The sequence below is a fragment of the Montipora foliosa genome, chromosome 6, assembly GCF_036669935.1.
Source record: "Montipora foliosa isolate CH-2021 chromosome 6, ASM3666993v2, whole genome shotgun sequence".
Lineage (NCBI taxonomy): Eukaryota > Metazoa > Cnidaria > Anthozoa > Scleractinia > Acroporidae > Montipora > Montipora foliosa.
In genome coordinates, this window is record NC_090874.1 from 45082127 (window position 1) to 45104958 (window position 22832).

General features: G+C 40.4%; 2 protein-coding genes across 2 annotated transcripts in view; one reads left to right on the forward strand and one right to left on the reverse strand.

Annotated features, from left to right (window-relative positions):
- Positions 1–136: 136 nt before the first annotated feature.
- Positions 137–2760, forward strand: LOC138007487 (CDGSH iron-sulfur domain-containing protein 2 homolog A-like). The gene is made up of 2 exons (XM_068854440.1): positions 137–479; positions 2349–2760. Exons 1-2 carry the CDS (start codon positions 165–167, stop codon positions 2442–2444), a joined length of 411 nt encoding a protein of 136 aa, XP_068710541.1. The 5' UTR covers positions 137–164; the 3' UTR covers positions 2445–2760.
- A 1695-nt stretch (positions 2761–4455) lies between these two features.
- The window catches only part of LOC138007484 (A disintegrin and metalloproteinase with thrombospondin motifs 18-like), a 41077-nt gene continuing 22700 nt past the window's right edge, over positions 4456–22832 (reverse strand). The window contains exons 20-36 of the mRNA XM_068854434.1: positions 22779–22832; positions 21761–21901; positions 21270–21436; positions 20866–20955; positions 20630–20747; positions 19214–19356; positions 17926–18046; positions 16933–17007; positions 16047–16210; positions 14183–14321; positions 13397–13523; positions 10977–11181; positions 10178–10319; positions 8785–8943; positions 7751–8004; positions 7158–7260; positions 4456–5268 (exon numbers count right to left, since the gene is read on the reverse strand). The exon at positions 22779–22832 is cut by the window's right edge and continues 67 nt beyond it. Coding sequence (XP_068710535.1) covers positions 5135–5268; positions 7158–7260; positions 7751–8004; positions 8785–8943; positions 10178–10319; positions 10977–11181; positions 13397–13523; positions 14183–14321; positions 16047–16210; positions 16933–17007; positions 17926–18046; positions 19214–19356; positions 20630–20747; positions 20866–20955; positions 21270–21436; positions 21761–21901; positions 22779–22832 — 2336 coding nt within the window. The 3' untranslated portion in view covers positions 4456–5134. The remainder of the gene's footprint in view (positions 5269–7157; positions 7261–7750; positions 8005–8784; positions 8944–10177; positions 10320–10976; positions 11182–13396; positions 13524–14182; positions 14322–16046; positions 16211–16932; positions 17008–17925; positions 18047–19213; positions 19357–20629; positions 20748–20865; positions 20956–21269; positions 21437–21760; positions 21902–22778) is intronic.

Consider the following 22832-nt stretch of genomic DNA (forward strand, 5'->3'; position numbering starts at 1 on the left):
GTGAACCAGCAAAAGACATCAACAAATAACCTACATTGGTTAGTGTGGGGTTTTAACCTTCAATTAAAAAAAAAAAAAATGCGGGAGGGAGGCTGAGGATGCGAGAAAAGGTTACACAACAACATCAACGTAACGACACGTGATATTTGTCTCTTTTATCCAAGATGGAGGTATTCTCTCGTGTGGTCAAAATTCAACTTCCAAATTACCTGAAATCTTTGCCGGTTCCCGCCACGATTGGAGGATTTATGAAGCTATCTGGTAACGAATGGGTACAGCTCGTACCGTTTGTGGTGACAACCTCTGTAGTTGTGTATCTGGTCGTCTCAGCTCTGCTCCCCTCCAAACCACCGAAGAAACCCGACGAAGATTGGGTGAACAAATCGATTCAAAAGGACAAGGAAAAAGTAGCTGATATTATTGAGATTGAAGATTTAGGGGACAAGACGGTTTATTGCCGTTGCTGGAAATCAAAAAAGGTTCGTACACCGCTTAGGGCTTTGCATGCTGCACAAATAGGGAAGATAGCCGTAATTATATATCCCGCTAAAAATGCGTAATGAAGTAGGGACCTGTACGGAAATCATTCCAAAATGTGATCGTAGCAATATGAATTTTTCTGTAACGTTGCCCATTGGTGGTTTGCATGTTACGTCGTCGTCGCCATGACGGTGGAGGAAGACGAAATATCTCTCATTAGCTCCTTTTGTTCTTCCACCAGCAAATGTACATTACATCATTGTTATCTGTCTCTCGAGAGATTGGTTGCAAACCATCTGTTGCTCTGATGTGCTCAAGAATGTCTTAAAAACCCCTTCGCGCTCTGGAGTGCATCATGGGTAATTAGAGCAACATGGCAGGAAATTTAAAGGCCTCTATGGAAGTTCAAAACAATGACAAGAATTCATGATGTTCAATTTTGGGTGCTTTTATCTCAGCAGGTACAAAACGCAGGTCACAGGTCATTATTTAACCTATACAGAAAGTATCCTAAACATTCATAAAAGCTAACCTTAGGCCTAATTATGCCTACTTAGGCCTTTTTAGGCCTAATTAAGGTTAGCTTTTATGAATGTTTAGGATACTTTCTTTATAAGTAAAACAATGACCTGCGTTTTGTACCTGCTGCTTTTATCTCATGAAATGGAACATTTGCACTAAAAGTCTAGCTGAATGAAGTTGGATAGAATAGTTGTTGTAGAAATTATTTTATGAAACAAAGTTTCTGCCATACATTTCCTGTAATTCCAAAGGCACAAAGTTACAGAAAATATGGAAAATATAGCAATTCCAGAGATTAGATGCTGAGTCCAAATTATCTCAGTTGAACTTATACATGTATGTTAGGCAAAAGTCTAGAAGAGCAGAGCCATGGACAGTTTATTTTGCGCTTAATTTCCGGCCTTGTTATCCTTCTCACCCATGATGCATTAAGGGGTCTGGTGTCAAACAAACTTACCGGTATATCTTTTTATTCATTTTAATAACAAAAAGAACGTTTGGAAACAGATTTTGTCCTGTAAACAACTTAAATGGCTTCAGGGTTTGGAGTACCAATTTTTTGGAGGATGTTCATCTTTCTAAATTATGTGTGAAGACAAAATAACAGACGTTTTCAGTAAGAACAACTACAACTGCGACTTTGTTACACACAACACTTACCATACAGAACCAAATGCTACAAACACTAACCTGACACCTACCACTGCAGTGCCTATACCCTTTAAGAAATAGAAAACATGTACCGTGTTTCTATTGAGTTACAGAAACACGAGTGAAAGTTTGGGAGAACGAGAAATGCTGTGGGAACACAAGCCGTAGGCGAGTGTTTCCACAGCTTTTTCAAGTTCTCCCAAACTTTCACGAGTGTTTCTATAACTCAATAGAAACACTGAGTACGTTTTCTATTTCTTTTAGAAAACAACCCAACGGGAAAAAGGAAAACAACTTGTTAACTCTAATTATCAAAATGGAAATTCTCTTTGCTCGGGCCATCACTACATCAACAACTCGCGCTAGTTCTTTGTCTCCATTGAGTTATAGAAACATGATTTTTAACCAATCAGCATGCATATTTTCTTAAGCTTTTTTTCTAAACAGTGTACATCAAAGGAACCTCTGAGATTATTGCAAGGATCCTACAGCCTTAGATATTTGTGTTGTAACAGACCCATCACTACCTTACGAAAACTACTGACTAACCTAAAATACAAAGACCAACCTAAGGACTGACAAGGAAATGTCTGTTAATGTCATCTCAAACAGTCCTTCTCAGGACTACACTCACCTGGATGATTGTACATTACTTAATAATTAAATAATGCTTCCTTTTTTTACCCTTTTTTCAGTTCCCATTTTGTGATGGAAGCCATAATTCACACAATAAGGAAACTGGAGACAATGTTGGGCCATTGGTTTTAAAGAGAGCAGCGCCATCTTCATAAGAAGTTGCACTGACTGGTATTACAAGATTAGGTGCAATTAATCAGTAATTGTTTTTCAAAAATTCAAGTCAGAGTGAAGTTGTCTGCTTTGCTCGAGGCTTTGTTTATTTCATTGGTATTATTTATGATATTACCAGGTAGTACTCATTTTTAACTCAAAAAACATTGTCCTAAAAGTGCATCAGGCTTTGTTGACAAATGTGCATCTGCATTGACACATTTCTCCTTGAGGTTAGAACTGTTGTGTGGGTTTAAATTGTATGTGGAGTAAGAATTGAAAATAACACTGACTGCATATTTCACAAATTTAACTGAATTGTTTGTGTTGAGTTTGAGCGGCCGTACAAGCCCAAGGGTTTCAATAACTTTTGAAGTAGATGCCTGGGTTAATCATTTTAAGTGGCGGTGACTCTTGTCTTCTACAAGGGTTTGAAATTTCTGACAACATAGATGGTGGTGTACTGCCAGTGACCGCCTTCTAATGAAACCCCTGCCAGCCTGTTTGTTACAACTTACCGTAGGACTTGTTTTCTTAGTGGGAAATGGGGCAAATAAATGTGGAATGGGACAGAGAAGTGGGAGCAGGGCAGTCACAGTGTGGAGGTGAGGAAAAAAAAGCCAACTGCTTGCCCTTTCCAGTTTCCCATTTTCTGGTACCAGCTGGTGTCATATTGTGAGGGGTAGAGAAGCTGGGTTGCTCCAGCAATTCACTGAGGCAAGGACTTGCTAAGAAAGGGAGTGTTCTGAGCAATGAAGGGATGTGAAAGGGCTTTAAGTATCTAGAAGGATGTGACAAAGTAGACATTGTGCCACCCTCAAATATTCTCCCTTTAGTTGCAAATTGTTTGCAAAAGTTCCAAAACAATTAAAGTAGCCCGCAATTGCCCCAGTTGCTGGAAGATTTCGACAACCTGGTGATTGCTTGCAATCTCGTGAACAGACTATGCACTGCTGCTTTTGTAATTAAATGAGTTTTTTGCTCTCGTGGTCACAATTAAGTGCGTGCACTGTATTAATGTGGGCCCAAGAAAGTGGGTAATGCAGTTTACATATTGCTCTCATGCTTGCTGGGTGCTGAACATCTGCCTCAGATCAGATGGTTGCATTTTCGGCCGTAGCATCATATAAGCTGTGTGACGAGCAGCGTCAACTGAAATGCAACTCTGTTCTTATCTCCAGGCCAAAGTATCTTTGGGCTTCTTCCATGAACAAAACCAATTGAATGATTTCCCAGGCAGAGGATTTTGAGAATAAATTTTATAGAATCCTTTATTAATGACATCATTGTATATACAGATTGTAAAATTGCAACAAACTGTGCAGTTTCCTAATTGACCCTGAATTAACTTGTTAAATGTTTAAAATCTAAATACACGAAAGTAGTGATATCAGATTATAAATAATTCTATAAAAAGTTGACAGGGAATTACTCTAAAATGATAATTAACCTTTGGTAAAAAAAAGCCCCATTCCCCACAGTTTATTCGAGAAAAGAGGTTATTCCGGAGTATGTTTATAGTCTCAACGGTAGCTAAATTGAAGATAATCTATAGAGAAAAATAAAACCCATCAGTTTTACATTATATGGAAACCATTACTGTGAGCAGGGGTGTATTTCGTCGCTTTCGTCTCGCGTAGTTTTTTAAAGATTGTCTTTAGCGCTACTTCTCTCTTTCCCTGCGAGAAAAACCTCGGCTTCGGAGTGGTTGAGCGCACTCTTTCGTTACATTCGAACTTTTAGACGTGTTTTCACGTCATTTCTCTGTGATCGGCCAAAGTATAAGCCTTTTTTCATGATGTGTTGTTTGAGTCAGGTTTTTGATCGGCCAATCGCAGAGAAGTGATGGATTTTAAGGTAGTCGTTTTTAAAGAAACGGTAACGTACACTGAGCAGAAAAAAAAAGAGAATCGTTTTGCGGTCGAGGGTTTTGTTGCAGGTAAACAGAAAAGAAGCGGTAAATATTGCCGTAAAAGACAAGAAACGAAAAACCTCTGTTATCCGGCATTTGATACTGGTTGTTACATTGTCTCAAATTTGAAATGATATACAAAATTGAAAGATTACAATCGGGTCCTTGTTACTTAAAGGCGACAATCAGCTTACATCTGTTTGATAAGTGTTGTGATTTCTATCAGATATTTCTCCACATTCAACAACGTTGGCATCATTTCGTTGGCGTTCAATCGTTGGTCTTAAACAATCCACAAAAAAATCATTCATATCATGCATTTTACGAGTTCGACTTGCTCATTACACTGTACACTTGCTTGTTTCATATTTTCGAGACCGCCACCCTCAGAAACATTGGCCAGGTGTTGATTTTGAGGGGAATGACGATGCATCGAATTGGCATCCTTACTGGATAATTTTAAGACACGTTTTCTCCAAAATATCATTTCCCGCAAAAATGCAGTCTCGTCCTGAGGTTTTTTTTTTTTTTTCGTAGAAGGAAAAAAGAGAGTTTCTGGGTCGGAAATTGGCGGATGCCTTCAGTCTCATTTTCCGCTTGGAGAGGATGTCCTTGAGTCAAGTTTTACCGATTTCCAGAACAAAGTCATGTACACAAGTAGATTTAAAAACTATAAAAACCTAACCAATTTATTCTGGGAATATTTGAATCTTGGTGGGCTTGGAATTATATGTTTGTATAAAACTTAATTGTTGTGGAAGGGTGGAGGTACAAACACGGCTATTGTCGACCACTCGGTGAGGCTCTTTCACATGTCTTGCAACAGGCTACCCTCCATCGCTTTGTTGAACACCAGTTGAGTTGAGTGGCGACTGTGCAATATCTTGATTTGTCCCCTTGGCAATTATTTAGATCTGCATTGTCAAGGTAAAAAGGCCATTGTGAGAAAATCAGCGATGTTTCGCTTGCTCGCACGATGCATTTGCGCGCGAAAATTGGAGCCTGCTCTTTTTTCTTTGGGCTCAATCAGTTAGCTTTTGAGGTACACGAAAGGCCCAAATAACCCATCCCAGAAACTTTTGAAGGCTCTTATGCTTGTTCCTCGCGTGAATGGGGCGGCATGAGCGCAAAAAGCCGCACACTTTTTCGAAAATCAATTAAAAGGGTTGTTGAATTCCCGCAAGTGTAAACTTAATGATAAAATCTTTAACTCGTGCCTGTCGATCTTGTGCAGCCGTAGAATTCATAAGTGCTACACGGCCAACGTTTGCATAAACGTAACCCCTTGTACTTGTACATATTCATTGCCGTGAATTTGACATCTTCAATTCTCACGACCTGCTCCCGTCTGACCTTGTATATATATATAGCTAAGGCGGTAGAGCAGCGGTGATCTAACCCGAAGGTCGCGCATCGTGGGTAGGGCTAACGCTCACATGGTTTACGTGGGTAGTAAAATAGCACTTCACATCACCCTTTCATAGTTAATTCCGTAGAATTCATAGAATTCGTTCTACTTTGGTGTGGTAGGAGTGAAAAGCGAGATAGTTTTCATCTCGTTCCAACAACGAGAGGATTGCGTTTCCGGTGAGGCGACGCTCAAGAGACACGGTTAGAGTTCATGACCTATTTCAGTTCGAAAATAGAATGTCGGCCTCTAGCTTACAATTTACCCAGGACAACTAATAGCTGAGGAAGGCAGTAATGGTTTCAAAGGGGCACTGTGACACCCTTTTTTACTTTTTTCGGTCAAAACTGCCACCCCTTTTGCGCATTCTTAGCTGAAAACGACAAATAATACCTTCGGTGCATTACAGTGCAACGCGCCCTACCGTGTCCACCCAGCAAACTTTCACATTTGACAACTACGTGTAAGTACGTCAACTCCACAACCCATGCAACGGTGTTCAACTTCCAACTGTGCGAACTTTGCAAGGAGGTGAGACTGTCAAGCAAATTCGCACTCCCTGAGTGGCGGATAATTTGTAAAAAACTTTGTTGGGTGACCACGGTAAGGCGCGTCGCATTGTAAGTTGTTTTAAAGACATTGTTAGTCTTAAAAGTTACCAAACCAACTTTTGGAGTGAAGTGACAACCCATTTCCTCACGGAGGAATGAAAGGTATTCGTTGTTCAGATGGGTCTTTCCGTGAGTCCCCCCACCCCTTCTGGTAGCAATTAATGTAGGGATGTACACTTTTAAAAAGTAACTGTCAAAAACAAAATTTAAAATGAAGGAAAATTAGAGTTATTTGAAAATGATAAAACGACTGGTCTGTCCCAAGAGAGGACAAAGTGAGAGAACCGATCCCCACGTTTAAAACGTATTTTTAGTTTTGCAAAGCTATTTTAAGGTCTCGTCTCCAATGCCGCGCACATGTGACCTCTCACGGTAAAACGCACACTAAAAGCGCGTTCCCGTTGAACGGCTTATTTAGCGTTGGAAGTGTTGGAAAACTCGTTGGCCGTTGGAACGCGTGAGGCGTTAGAAAGATTGGCATCCCATTATAATATTTTTTACAACTGTTGGAGGTGTTGAAGAAAGCGTTGAAGGTGTTGGAAAAGCCGTTGGTGACCCGTTCAACGGGGAAGTCACTTTCCCGTTGAACGGGTAACGGTCACGGTGAACGTTTTCCTGGGAGAGGTCGCCTATTTAAAATTTCATTACGTCATTACAACTGGCCAATCAGGTACCTCTCTAAAAAAGCTGCGTAGCTAAAATTAGATTTTTAATTGGGGCCTCTCCTTTGTATGGGGGATCGGATCTCTTAACTCGTCCTCTCTTCTCTGTCCATACAACCCACCGGCTTCTGTTATTTTTTCAGGGCATCCACCTCTTGTAATTTTGATATCATCTAATGCTATGTCACTAGAAAATCCTCTCCCACGGATCCCTTCCATTATTATCTGCAAGAAAATCGTATGCGTTTGTTGATCACTTATTAATCTCTAGCAAATTACATTTTTATGAGATGCCTTGTGGTTAATTGCCACGCCTGTCTTGATTCTTATTCTTCTTATGATGAGCTGTTAAGTTTGTAAACACAGGTCGCATTATTTACTGCCAACGGGTTTACTCCGTTTGGAATTGGACATGACAGGACTATAGCGTGGTTCAACGTTGGCAGACCAAAATTTGCCGGGGAGAAAGTGCTTCCTCTTTGAAAATCTTGTGCAGTTGGTGAGGGTCTCTGGTCTTCTTGGATTAGAAGTACAAACTTTAGGCACAGTCTGAAGGCACTAATGGGGGTGCTTAAAGTTTGTGGGAAATTAACGAAACGAACCCAAAAACTGATCACAAAATTCTCAACTATCACAAGACCCTCTATGGCTTATCTCCGCCCTCTCGATCTCCATATTCAATACCCCGTATACAAAGAACGCAATAAAATCTCACCTGATATTTCACATAAGAGAAAATGGAGAGTGTTCCTCTATGCCACTCGTTTAGCTGATTTCCGTACTTGTACCACAATCTTCGCTCTCTGCGATGTGGACTTTTGGACAGCACCCGAAGCCATCCCATACTGGTACCGTACATGTGATACCAAAACTCCAGACACACTTTTCCCGGTTGTATCATTGCACTTATCAATCTCGCGCGATCATTTCTTTGTTGCGGCTCGGACGCCTCTGTGTAGGCGTATACACCTGAGGAAAAAGATGAATAAGTAAATTACCAAAGACTAAAGATGTGCCTCATGTGCCTTCCATGGACACTGATTGTGACTGAATGTGTAATGTTGCCCAACCAGATACTCCCTGCCAGCGGAGGTTGCTTTTCTTTTTGTGTTCGCTGGGCTGTCGAGTCAGCTGACGAGTATGGGAAAACAGACCTCTGCCATGAGTCGAACTCACTCTGATCCAGTCCACAAGCCAATCTCGTACCCAGAGTCCGCGGGCTTTTTGGTCAGCGGGTGAGCGCCCGGAAAGACTCTGGGATAATGTACTCTATTTTCCCAGAAAACGTGGGTTCTGGTGTTATTGCGCTTGCTTGAGTAAAACAGAACATGCTTGAAGCATGCTTGAGTGCTCAGTGATATGTTTGCTGACTGTGACTTGAGCCCGCTGTGTCCTGCGCATTCCTTTACAGTAATTCCACTGTTGTTAAGTGAGCCCTCACAACATGAAGTATCACGTGAGGATTCGGTCGCTAAGCAATGGCCGCGCATGCTCAACACGGTGAGTTTCGACCCATGGTAGCGCTATCTTTTCCTGTACTCGTCAGCCCAGTGAACGCAAAAAGAAAAGAGACCTCTGTTAGGAAGGAAATCTACGGAATTTTGTCGACAAATATTTTCCCAGTTTTTCGTTTTTTGGCAAGAGTTGAATCAAATTTTGAAAAATATTGGTGAGGACTGAAGGGTTTACTTCCGATGTGTACACACGTTTAATTCCTAAAAACTTGTCCGATTTAAAGCATTTCCGAACCTTTGGAAGTTCCCAGAGTATGGTCGTTGGATGGTCCGGTATTTCTACTGGGTGTGCTTCCATTCCATAACGTCCAGTCAAAGTGGTGCACTCTTGAATTCTCAAGATTTTTCCACTGACAGAAACCCTTCTCAAATGAACAAGACATGTTCCTGAAAGCTGAGATGGAAGAGGAAAAAAAATCCTTAGAATGGGCAATGATCAGTTATAACTTTAATAACCTTATTACTTACATTGCACGTGTTTCATATATAGATGCTCACATGCGCATTGCAATAACTAGATCAAGTAAAGCTACGATCCTCGCAGTTATGCACGCAATTTTAGCAATTGAACCCGTGACCTCGCGATAACAATAACTACAATAAAATTGAAAATATACAAATAAAATACATTAAATTCTTTACATTAGGAAAAATAACATGACAACGAACAAATGGATATATAAAACTAGTGACAAAATGTGTATTTAAATAAATGGATCTTAAATAATTTCGTGAAAAGTTCTACTGTCTTGGCATTGCGTATGTCATTCGGAAGTGAGTTCCGAATGACATTTGCTCCTGCAAATGCGCGGTCACCCAATGTTTTGAGTGTTTTTTACTTTTGGTGGTACAAGTGATATCTCATCGTTTGATCATGAATTATATCTTGTTAAAGTTCTAATGATTTCTAATGAGGAGGTGACCAACAATATTCAATAAGAATAGTCGAAACAACGGCAGATAAACCGTTTTGAATTTTGAATAACTGCGAAACAGTCGCGTAAAAAGGTTTGTTATAGCAGGACTCAGGCTGCGGCCTTGTTGGCAGGTTGTGGTCGGGCGAACTGTGCTTAATCTGAATATTGACACAATAGCGGAGGTTAAGTGACTTATTAGTCTGGTTAGTTAAAGCAACTGACAGAAAATGGTATTGAAAAAGAGATTTGAAGGTAGCTGCCAACGATTCCTGATCTACAGAACAATGCGCCTGGCCTGAAAGAGATATATGCGGTGTAAATATCGAGCGCGACCCGTTTGGCCAAATTTTTTGGCCAAAGGAATATTAATTACAAACTCTTGGTCCACTTTTCAAGGCTATCATTTTTTCCCGAAATTCTCGGACATTCTAGTTGTCCATTGGAAAGACACTGTAGATGCGATTGATTTGACCTTAAAATGAAGAATTTTCTGGTCAAGGAAGAATGGAATAAGGCGAATTAATCGAAGTACAGGTTTCAGAAATTCTGGAATTCAAACCCATTTTTTTTACCCAAACGGATCGAGCCATTTACCTTCATGTGCTATAAGACCTGTAAGCAAATTTAGTATCGAGCCTGAAATCCCGGCTCCAAATTTTAACAATTTTTACTTCGTCACCCCATTACTTTCGACTGTTAAACAGAACTTACTCTCGCCTTCGCATGGTTCATTCTTACAAGTCATTCTGGAAAGTGGTCTGAGGTCACGTGGACAAACCAATGACACGTCACCAAGGATGTCTCTACACGAAACCGAGCGGTACTGGCGCCCATTCCCGCAAGTGGTGGAACACTAAATCAAATGGAAACAGAACAACGTACGATATGAAGGTATTCCATGTATAACGAAGACTGTTTTATTGTTTCCTCCAAGGCCAAACCAGTGACAGAGAGAAGATTGCTGTCCATTTGATGTGCGAATTAGAAGGAGAATGAGAACTAAATCGCATGTTCAATACCAATAAAGCCTTAGGCCTACTGTAGCTTTGGAAGTTTTCATGAAAGCCAAAATACAGTTTGGCGTTTAAAGGTGAGTTGAATTGCGCACTCCAAGTTCAGAATAGGAAACTTTAACCCATACAGTAGTTGGTTTGTTCTCCAAGTCAACCATCGATTCATCAAGGGAAACGAGTTTTAACAATTTTAACTAATGTAAATTTCCTGGAAACTAGATAGATTTTTTAAAGTCCTTTTTAGAACACTCTGTTTTCCCACCTAATCGTTCAACGAAAAGAAAAACAAGAGATTCTGAGCAATGCTAATTTACTCTAATGAAGGGCTGACGCTCGAAACGCCATCTTTCAAATTTCTTTACGGTGATCAATTTACTATATTCACAGCACCCGGTTGATAAACACACTTCTGCGCTTCGCTTCCCTACCGACGCAGCACCAGAGTTCCTTTAGAAGCAAAACCCATTTACGAAAAACGAATGATTTTTACTTCATACCTTTGTCCAGTTACCCACAATCCACCGCGCAGGACATGGTTGAACGTTACAATCTTGTTCGATCTCAGGAAGCGCTGCTGCGCTACAAAGAGTGGAGTTGCCCTGGACATTTGTTTGAAGGCCTCTGCATTCTATTGTACGAGTTTGACTGCCACCGTTGCAAGGCGAGGAGCATTCACTCCATTCAGAGACTTTCCACACATAGCTTCAAGGTAGGAAACATTTAAAAGTTTATTAGCATAGGTATCGAGGCCTTAAAACGGAACATCGGATGATGAGCTTCTTGGCCACAGTTCATGATTCGTTACGTCATATCCTGACATGACCCAGCTTTTGAAAGGTTCACTTGTGTTAAAGTGCTACTATTATCAAAAAATCCTTTTCTGTTTTTCTTCAGATTTTGAAAGCGCAATCTTTGTGAGAAATTTGAGCTATCATTTTTATCCAAAGGCTGTTTATTTTTAGTGTAAGGTTTGGATTTCACGGTACGCCATTACTCACGTTCAAAGGTGACCGATTGGACCTCAGAGGGTTGGATCTAGGGGAAGTAACGTCATTTAGTCACTAGCTTAAAATTTCAGCGTTTACGCGCAACTTATTATATATGCAAAACACGAGTTTAAAAATCTGAAAGCCTGAAACTCCCGTGCTGCATATTAATTCAGCCGCGAACACACGCATTGCATTCTTAAAGCAGTGAGACTTTGACGTCATTTTCTCCTCGACCCAGCTCTCTCAACATTTTAAAGTTAGTAATGGCGGACCAATAAATAACAAAATTCCAGTTAAAATAAACAGGTGTCTTTTTAAAATCAGAACTTAAAACTTGGGTCACTTAGTGTTTAGATAACTTAGTTTTGAAATCCAAAGAAAAAGAAGAACATGATTTTTTGGTCGTAGTAGCACTTAAATTTGCCGCTCTTTGTTAGGGCCGATATAGTACCTACCCTCAGATTTAGCTACGAGTAGGAGATTGAATACGAGAACTGCCCGGGGGTAGAGTGGAGAGTGCATTCGCCCCCCTCTAGTGTGTCCTAGGTTCGATTTTCTGACTTGGCGCCAGACTTGGGTTGAGTTTGTTGGTTCTCTACTCTGCACCGACAGGGATTTCTTAAGGTGTTCCGGTTTTTTCATCGAAAGACAACAACCAAGGAACAAGCGGAACTTCCGCTCGTTCGCGCTTCGCACTCGCTCCCAAGATCGACGAAGGACACAAAGAGGGACTGCTCGCAGTCTATAGCTAATGGGCCATTTCCGAGTTGCTGTTTGTCTCGGTTCCGAAGTGAGTCTTGGTGCTCAACTGTTGTAAGGGAAATGAGTTTGATTTGCATAAGAATACGCAACTCATTTCCATTTGAATGGTTATGCACCAGGACTCGCTTTGAAACTGAGGCATGCAGCAACTCGGAAATGGGCTATTCAGTTCTTGGTTGTTTAAAACGTGGATACCGTAAAATTCACTAGATAAATCCAACTTTACGTCGCTGTATGAAAACCATGAAAACCATTTGACTTATCCACTGGATAACGCCATTTACTCTCCTAACAACTTGAGCCCGGTGTATGAAATTGTGTATACCGTCGACATACCGCTCTGCCGATGGGCCCTCGAACCCTTTACAGCAGCTTGCAAACGGCAACTTATTTCCGGCTGTCATTTCTTTTTCCGACACCCGGAAATACGTCAGAGCATACGTCATGTTACCTTATCCGGAAGAGTGTTTACATCACTTCAAAGTATAGTACAGAAAAATGGTGTATGTTGAATTAAGAACAGTACTGACGTACACAGTAAGTAGGACTGGAAGCGGTAGTGAAATATCAGCTACCAGCTAAAGCTTTGGGCATTTCGTTTTGATGAAAAATTTTTTTATATATAATCATCCCAACTATAAACTTCCAGCCAAGTCTTAGCTGTTCACCCCCCAACAGGATTCCTTACCCGGAGCTTCCATCTGTATTGTACCCTTGAGTCATATGTGACGTATGTGACTGAGAACATACGTGAAGTGGTTCACATACGTCACATACGTGAAGTGGGTTACATACGTCACATACGTATGTGACGTAATAAATGGCTGACTATAGGTCTCTTATGATTGGCTATTGTGAAAACACGCACTAAAGCCCCCCTGCGCGGTGCTTCTAAAAATAGAATGATACGGGAAAGGGTTGACTCAGAGGGTGAATATGGGAGATGGAGACTCCGGGTAACGGAGGAATTTAAAGAATTTAAGAGATTTAGGAATTTAAGATTATTAAGGGCCTCTTTACATGAGCTTGATCGATTAAAAGGTCACGCCCGTCTGCCAATAAAACACCTATATGAACGGAGCTTGTTAGCAATGATAAAGCTCACTTATTCGATACAGTTGATGGAAAAGACTGGACTGCAATACAGTTTCTTTTTACTCACTAACCTCTCACAAGCTGTTAAATTACAAAATCTGGTCAAAGGTGCGGGTTTGTTGCTTGAATAGCAGTTACGTTCTGCAACTTCCGTATCATCTTCCTGTCTGAGGCACTTGAATATGCGTGTCTGGATTCCTGAGAAATCGGAAAAATGACTTGAAGAAGGTATCAGATATCCTGTTTACCCAGCTCCATGAACTAGTTTTTCTTGCCACTTGAAAACTCCGTGTCCGTAATTTAGACTCACTGTTTTCTCTTAACGGAGAAAAATCTGTAACTAAGGAATAACACTGACTAAACGTCATATGAGAACGCGTTGAAGAACCGCTTTGACCGGATCAGTTTCACACAGATTGGTTGGTTTGTTTAATCTTGAATGTGACTGTGAGTCGCTAAAAAAGCAACTTTTCCTAGTTTATGGCTCGTCGTCCATTTTTCTTTGTAATTTAGTAGCTACACTTAACATTTTGAAACTAATTTTTATGTCATAAACCTTTCAAACATTCGCCCTCGGGAGAGGGCCCCAGCGAGTACCACATCACTTTACCAAAGGTCGCAAGTTTAAGAAAGTTATCATCAACGCTAAAACTTCACACGATGTTATTGGAGCAAATGTATTGAAAGTTCATTCTAGTTTTTGCGGAACAATTTAAGATAAATTTTAAGCTAATCCAAAGAACTGTTTTTCTCCACGAATGAGGAAATTCCAGACCTAAAAAACTTGCTCGGGAAATAGTAAGAGTATTCTTCAATCCATTTCCTGTATGACAGTCCGGCAAAATGGGGGTACAAACCTTCACCACATGTCCTGGAGCAATCCGACCATTTGAAATGCGACCAGTAGTGCTGAAGTCCTGTGCTGTTGGGTTTGTAAAACTGAAATCGTAGATTTACTGGTGCTGTCCCAGTGGCTCCTTGGTCCCTGATCTTCACCTGCGAAAAAAGTCAATACGCCAGTCAATTTTTTTCTTACTGGCAACCCCAGTAAATTTATCTCTTAAGTCGTCAGCTAAAAGACAAGGAGTTCATATATGATTCATATATGAATCGCAGTTCATATATGATTCATTTCGCAGTTCATATATGATTCATTTCGCAGTTCATATATGATTCATTTCATATACAATTTCATCATTGATTCATTCCTCACGGGACCATTAGAACCCACAAATGACCAGCTCCCAACGTCAGTGGCTTCATAGCTCAGTTGGTTAGAACGTCGCACCGGAATCGCGAGGTCACGGGTTCAAACCCCGTTGAAGTCCTGAATTTTTCAGGCTTCTCTACGCAATTGTAAAAATTGCGTTCATAACTGCGAAGATCATAGCTTCACTTGATATATTTGACAGTATTGTTAATTTAGGTAGATGAACTGCTTAGCCTGGTTTTCAATTGAGTGTCGAAAGTAATTAGCGAATTGTTTTGGTTTTGCATTACTTCACTCAGTGATTGGTTCAAAGTTCTCGCGCCACTTTTTCAACCAATCAGAAGTGAACCGAAACCAATTGTGGCTCGCGCGTGCACAGTTTCCCGCGCTTTTTGTCGGCTACGTGTAATAACTTCAAGTTTTGATTGGTTTACTGGATTGTTTCCTTTCTTTTTGATTGGCCAAAGTAAGTGCTTTGAGTCTCTGTCTCAATATTTCAAAGTTAGTAATGGCGGACCCGGCGTTCAATGAACTTTAAATTGAATTAAACAAGCTCATTCTGTTTAGGCTCGGAAATTCCCCGGTCTTCTGATAAGTAAACACACTTTCGAGATGTGAAAAACAAGACAGTGAGTTTTTTTATCGAAATAGCTCCTGAAGAAACCTGTCTGGTTTTCTACACTGTCGTCAGATAAAAGGCTTTGAAGAAACCGCAATGCATCCTCACGGATTGATAATACGGTTAGCATATCCCGTGTGACCACACCCAAAATACGAAAGGAGCTCTTTGTTTTCGAACAGGAGTTTAAGCAACAACGACGAACGACGACTACAGCAACGGAAATGCCCGAGAAACAGTCGTGCTGCACGTGCGGCGGCAATTTGAGTACATTTCTTTGTCGCAGTCTGCAAAAACAACAACGCGAAATAAACAAATTTGAGGTGATGCGGAGAACGTGAACACCCGACAATGAATTGTCAATTTTTTCGTTAAGTATTCACGCCATTCACATCAGGTCAATTTCTGGATAGTTGCTTCACATTTTATGTCTTAAGGACGGTGCCTAATAATTTAAAGGTATTTTTGCACGGTTTACTGAATATGCGGGAAATACAGATCTTAACAAGTGTTATTGAAATCCAAAAAGAAAATTGGGGGTAGCCACGCATTTTTCAAAGATAATTAATCAACAATATTTGTAAAAAGCTTTAAAATACAAAACAATCTATGGCGTTCATTTCCAAATTGAAGCGTAATTATGTCTGAAAAATGCGCGGTTACCCCCAATTTTCTTTTTGGATATTGATATTACTTGCTAAGTTCTGCTTTCTCCGCATGGTTTTGAATCGCGCAAAAATATCTCTGTATTAATAAGCGCTACCCATGGGAAATCCGAGTATCTCGAGATGCGCAGAACGTATGCGCAATAACAATAGTAGGCACCTTCCTTAAACAACTTGGAATGATCCCGAAATGATTACAATAACTACTTACAATGTACAATGCTTACCTTGACCATGATCCTGTCGTTGATAGGTCCTAATGAGGTTATTGCCTCTTTGTCACCCTGTCGTCTGTAAGTGAATTTTGACCCAGCAAACTCGTATGCCATGGACACGACGTTCTCATCAGTTACATCGATTTGGGGCTTTTTTGTTCCAGAGGCGACTAAAACTTTAAATCACAACACAAACATTTTTTTGATTTTTTTTCATAAATGCTTACACAAATGCTGGCCCAAATTAGTCCTATGTGTAAAAAAGATGGAACAAGCAGAAGTGTGAAAGTTCTTGCAACAATGTTATCGATATCTCTAAGAACATTACTGCTGACTAGATTTCGGGGAATCATGCAAATGTACCAACATCATTTCAAGACTTAAATGTTTGCATGTAAGGGTTCGTAAATCCATCTGTCACTGACTTCCGCCTCGCTCTCTTTCGTATCGTTAAAACGGTGTTTACTCATAAAAACAAAGAAGTAAACTTGATTGGCCCGTTCGAGGCTTTCTTGGTCCATTCCCCTGGAACATGGCCGGCGTCCATGCCGGTCAAATCAAATGATTGCGTGCCCCGGGCCTCTAGTTGATGTGTTTAGAAGCGAGTTCAGGGAGTGCAAAACAAGAGTTTTCAGTCCCTCGGGACTCAAAATGGTCGCGAGGTGAAAAAGGCCCATGGACTCTGGAGACGAGATTAAGTGACTTCAACCATTTTTTTTCTATCATTATAACACGCGCCAAACGCGGAAGGGATAGAGGGCCGCGAAAAGGGCTTTATTTATTGACACTGAAAAGGATCGGTACATATTACCTTAATAGCGTTAAGAATCTTATTGGGTGGTACTCGAATTAAGTGCTTATTAAAAAATGCCTGCCATTATCGACAAACTTTACTTACCGAGGTCATTTGGAGACGAGTCCTCGAACATGATATTCGTTGCACCAACAGGACATTCAAGTAACGTCTGAAGATCTGAAAGATTTAAAAAAAGAGTAGACTTTTACAAATGGAACGCACAAGGACCCTGCAGTTTTGTGGGAACCCTGTGCCACAATGCCAGGTTACTTGGCACTGAGCTTGTGTGCCAGGTGATACACTTTCTTCCAAAATGGCCGCCATTTTAGTATTCTTTTGTTTCCATGGAAAATTGGCCCTTATGGCCTCGTTCAAAGTTAAATATTCTTTTTAATTTACGTTTGAAAGCGAGGCCATAAGGGCCGATTTGCATGGAAACAAAAGAAGACTAAAATGGCGGCCATTTTGGAATAAGGTGTATGGCAGACACGAGGGGAATTATAAGAAAGGTTGTGTTAATCCAGGCCATCCGTTGCTAATAACATTACAGACCCCACTCACGTACAAGAAATTACAGGTGACAAATGTCTTTAAGTAAAAGCTGCCCATCTATTCAAAAACCGACTAACACTAACTCGTGATGAAATAGGCCATTTTCGCGATATATTGAAATTGAGCTTGAAAGAGAGGTTTAGAGGGCGAAGACAAAGGAAAGTGGATGATGTGCTAATATTTTTCACAGTCATTTCAACTTGTTTCTATCGTGTCTGCCTTCGAAAATGGCCTATTCCAACCAATGTTGGAGTTTTGCCCCTTTAACGAAAGCCTTGATTGAAGGCCATGAATATGATAGAAACCAAATACAAGATTAGCGAAATTGGGATTTGACAACTCGGATCAACTCGGCGAGCTCAGCTTGTCTTATGTCTTAGCTGTGTCGTCGATCCAAGCCGCCACGATACTCCTCTTCTGGGAAGGTTTGAGGCTGGATACGGCTGAATCCTAAGCACGCACGTCAACCACATCAAATCCATCAAAAAAAGAAAGACCCAAACACATTTTTCACGTATTTTTAAATTTGTACCGACTACCGACCTTCTTTAGGTAAAGTGGTGATGGATCCTGCTGTTTCATAACACGTGTCGTCATTGCCTCCACACACACCGCAAGTGTCAAGAGTTTTGTTTGATCCCATGACACCATCACAGTCAATTGTCTATCGTTAATAAAGGAACAAACATGAAAAGTAAAAAGCGAATCGGCACACGTAAATATTGATTATACCTCACATAGTCCGCGCGCTACATTCTAAAGCACAACTCGCCTTAAGTACATTATGAAGAAACCGGAAAGCATTATGGGTTAATTATTAGCCGTACAGGTCACATTCCACAGGTCAAGACTAGGAATATCTGCTCCACGGAGGAACAAGTAAGCCAAAAGTTGTCCCTAGACTTGAAACAACATTTTTGCAGAGTGATTAGGGCTAGCAGACAGTTTTGTTCTGTAGCACAGGGACATGTCATGTACACTGACCTGTGTTTTAGACGTTAGCGGCCATATTGGACGGCGGGAACTAATGTCAAGCTATTCACCCGGTCTGCAATCGTAATGTCTTAAAGATAATGAAATCTGAGAAATATTTTACTGAAGAAGATTATGTTACTCCTGGTCACACAATGATGGCTTACTTCATTTGCCCCAGTGATGTACCTATCTTTCGCGATTCAGGGATATGTAGTATCTTTGACGAATTGATTATTTTATATTATTTAATTTTCAACCTCGGTTAATACATTTCTCGTGCTCTGATTGGTTCACTCAATCTTGGTTATCAGCTCATATACCTTAGTTTGACCTTATATGGCAATTGATTGCGCTAAGCGTTGCTAAGCGGAAAGCGAAATTTCTCTCTGAATAAAGCAAAAAGAAAACCTTTTTGTGGAAAGTTTGGATCAATTCCGACGATTTGAAGTACGCGAAAGGCAAGAAATGTTTTTGTGATGAGAGCCTGCGTCTCTCTGACCACAAGGTATTCTTCATCAAGGTTTCTTTGATTTCGCTCGGATTTTCTCGCTTTTTTCGCTCGTATTTCGTACTTCCAAACTTTTGGAGTTTAAGGAATTTAATAAAACAATTATTCCATTCGCGCTTGTTGGATATGAGACTGGTTACAACCAACTCATATCCAACGCGCCTCGTTGGCTATTTACCATCTCATATCCAACGCGCGCTCATAGAATAATTGTTAAATAATTGACAGGAAAATAAATCATAACCACAGGTACCGCTGTTATAGAGCTCACACGTTCATTTAGGTGAAACCTCAGTGGGTTCCAAAATTAAAAGCATTTATTCTCCGAGCTGGTTTGTATTTTCCTACCTGACATTTTCCTTGAATACAGACGTCAAACAAGCCAAGGCTGTCATGACATGCTGTTCCATTTTCTACCTGCACTTCAACAACGTCAGAATGTTTGTCATTTTCTGCTTCACAAAATTGATGACAAGGATTGAGGGCTATTTCTAAAATAAAGAAGGTAAAAATGTTTAACAGTATAAGGCGTAAAAAAGTTATAGAACGTAAGTGGCCGGTTTTTTGTACGCGCAACATCAAGACAACAAGACCAAATTATCAGAGGCACCCAACGACCAATTTGTTGTAAAATGTATTATTATACCCCAGTTAATGAAAATAAATGTTATTAAGGCATTTTCAGGTGTTTTTCAGTGTTGCTGGGAAAACATTATCTGTTCCTTTTTCCCAGCAAGACACACAAGAAATTTCCCAGCCAGCTAGATACAATCGGTTGGTTTCCCATCCAGCTGATCAAATCATGTATTTCCCAGCTAGGAATTCCGCTCTCTTTCAAATCATTCGATCCAAAACGACCGAACAAAAGCGACAAAACCGGGACAAAACAGGTTTTTTCCGCAAGCGCAATCACTCTGACCAGCCATCGTATGTTTGGGAGAGGGAAGGGGTTCTTTTTTTTTTTAGTCGTCCTCAGTCTTCAGAGTTTCTACAGCCAGCTCGGATTGAAATGCTAGAAAAAGTCAGTAATTCCCAGGCAAAACCTCTATCAATAACAAAATTTCCCAGCCAGCTCATCGAAACACCTGTATTTTTACCAGCCAGCAAGATTCCTCTGGGGAACAGATAATGTGAGGAACAGATTCGTTGGGTGCCCCTGAATTATAATAATTGAGAACAAGATAATCTTAAATATAAATATTTACATGGGTTATTTTGGATAATTTTCTATGTGAACTTAATAAAATATGTTATAAACTGATCGTCTTCATCACAACTATCGTCATGCCTTAACTAAAGTATGAAAAAGCAATGACAAAAGACACAAGTTAAGTACAAGATAATTCATCTGTGCTTATGTCGCTAAGGCTTATGCTTCAGTCGTTTATAAAAACCACCCTTAATATTTCATTTCTTATAAAGAGCATCGGTGTATTTTTGTCCGGCAGCAGTTTTATTCCCCCCAAAAGAACAAATGATCACTTCTTTCTTGCAAACAGTTTAAAGCCAAAGAAACAACCTGGCTTTCGACAAAGTCCCGTTTCTCTATTCAAAAATCGCCTAATTCTCCCGACATCCCTCTATCAGGTCCATATAGAGCTCTGGACCTCTTGCAACTCCGATACTCTGCCGCATGGTGACCTTCGCTCTGGCAAAATCTTGCTTTGATAGCTTAGATCAATCAAACAGCATCCTTCCTTAGCCTAAAAAGCCTTGGCCGAACGACAATCAATGAACAAATACGCTATTAGCACAACAACTCACGGTTATTGATCGTTGTTAGTCTCATCAGTCCCAGGCCACATGGGTTGTTTTCCAAGGAAATATCGTCCAAGCCGAAATCACTTAGGTAACCATCACCCCTGATACCTTGAAATATAATCTACCCAATAAAAAAGAGAAATCAGAATATCCAGAATTGAAATAGTTTTGGAACTTTAATGATGACGCTTCCGAACTGACCAAATTCGACAGAAGTTCATTCAGAAAGTAACACTAACTCTGTAAGGCTTCTTGCTTAATATAGTGGCATATTTCAACACCCATCTGTTTCCACGATTTTCGTTTACGCTCCAAACCAATTTTTCTCCCTGCAAGGGGAACAAACAAACAAAAAAAATCATGTACTTTTTCTATTTTACAGTTAATCCATTGCATGTTCGTAACTTCTGAAAGATGAAAGGAACCGAAAAAGTTAAAATTTTCATTATGTATTCTTCATCTTTGTACATTTTTTAATCTACTGACTACGCGATGTTCCCACTGAAAGTTCTGAGTGTTTTATGTTTGCTGATTGTTAAATCCACTACTTTATTCGGTTTTACCCCTTTACTTCAAAACCAACATTTCATTTGAGTAAACTAAATCTTTGCTTTGCTGCTTATTGTAAACTTATTGCACGTACCGCATCTGTTTGGACGATAAGTTGGAGTTGGCCCATATGAATATCACTTCCGAAAGCGTGATACCAAAACTTAAGGCACGCAACACGCATGCCTATGTACTTGCTAACAAGGCGAGCTTTCCATCCAGGGCTTATTGGGCGTGAAGTTTCCAAATATACATAGTGACCTGCAAAAGAGAAGTTATAAAAACAAATTTCTAACCATTGTGTTTGTCCTAAGACACGGCTGCTGTTGCTGTTCCCAGAATGGTTGAATAAGCTTCAAATGTGCGACGCGTTTTGAAATGGCGCAGAGAAAGGGCTTAAAATTATTGGAAGACTTCGTTTTGAGGAATCGTGCACGGTTGACCGAAGTCCTGATCTGAGGGCTTTTGCTTGGCTCTGAAGAACTGATCACAGATGCATCTCGATTTCCGCGTGAGACCAACTCGATAAAAATAACCCATGTTTCAACATGACGATACCGCCACAAATAATTCCTAAACGCTCACCAAGTTTTCCTTTTGTGTGATCCGTCGACGGCCCTGTACCAGCTGTGGGAGTGCCACCCCTATTGCGTCGCCAGTCGTAGTCATCTTTCACGTCATTTGCCCAGCCACACAGGTCATTTTCAAAGTCACAATCGATGGTAGCTGGTGACAATGAATATGCGAAACGGTAAAAGTGATTTTCGAACTTAGAGCGGTTTTCAATTGAGTTTCGAAAGTAATTAGCGAATTACTTTGGTTTTGCATCTACTTCACTCAGTGATTGGTTCAAAGCTTTCGCGCCACTTTTTTAACCAATCGGAAGTGAAACCAAAACCAATTGTGGCTCGCGCGTGCACGTTTTCCTGCCTTTTGTGTCGGCTACGTGTAATTACTTCGAGTTTTGATTGGTTCACTGGATTGCCTCCGTCCTTTTTGATTGGTTAAAGTAATTACTATGGTTTTGGCTTTACGACACTCATTTCAAAACCGCTCTAATTGGACAATTTAAGCAATTGAAACCCATGGCCTCTGCGATGCTGGTGTGTTCCAGTGAAAGGACGTCAGCATCGCAGACGTCATGGGTTGCAATCCCTTTGAAGACGCCTGAATTTTTCAGGTGTCTGTAAAATGACAAATATCCAGTTAAGTGCAAGGATCATTCCTATCTTTCGTCTATAAGCCGCATTTGAAATATACATTTCTTCCATTGACAATACATCTTATTCCAAAATGGCCGCTGATTTATGCGGATACAAATTGACCCTTGTTGCGTCGTTCAAGATAAAATATTCTTTTGAATTTTAAGCTTAAGAACGAGGCATCAAGGGCTAATTTGAATAAAAACAAAAGAATATTTAAATGGCGGCCATTTTGGAATAAGGTGTATGAAAATGTTGTGAAATGATTTATTTATCAGCCCCATACGCATGGTATTTTATGGCAAATCTATTTTGCGTGTAACAATAAAAGGACAGCAGACAGCACTCTAAATATTCCTCAAAATCCTTTCGCCGTTTCCTTGATAAAAAACGTAACGTACCCGAGTGGATGTCGTAAGAAGACCACCGCTTTCCTCTAGTTCCAGCTGCTACTA

Coding starts and splice junctions, on each gene's coding strand:
- LOC138007487 (XM_068854440.1), top strand. CDS start 165: ATGGAGGTATTCTCTCGTGTGGTCAAAATTCAACTTCCAAATTACCTG. Junction 480..2,348: donor GTTGCTGGAAATCAAAAAAG/GTTCGTACACCG, acceptor CCCTTTTTTCAG/TTCCCATTTTGTGATGGAAG.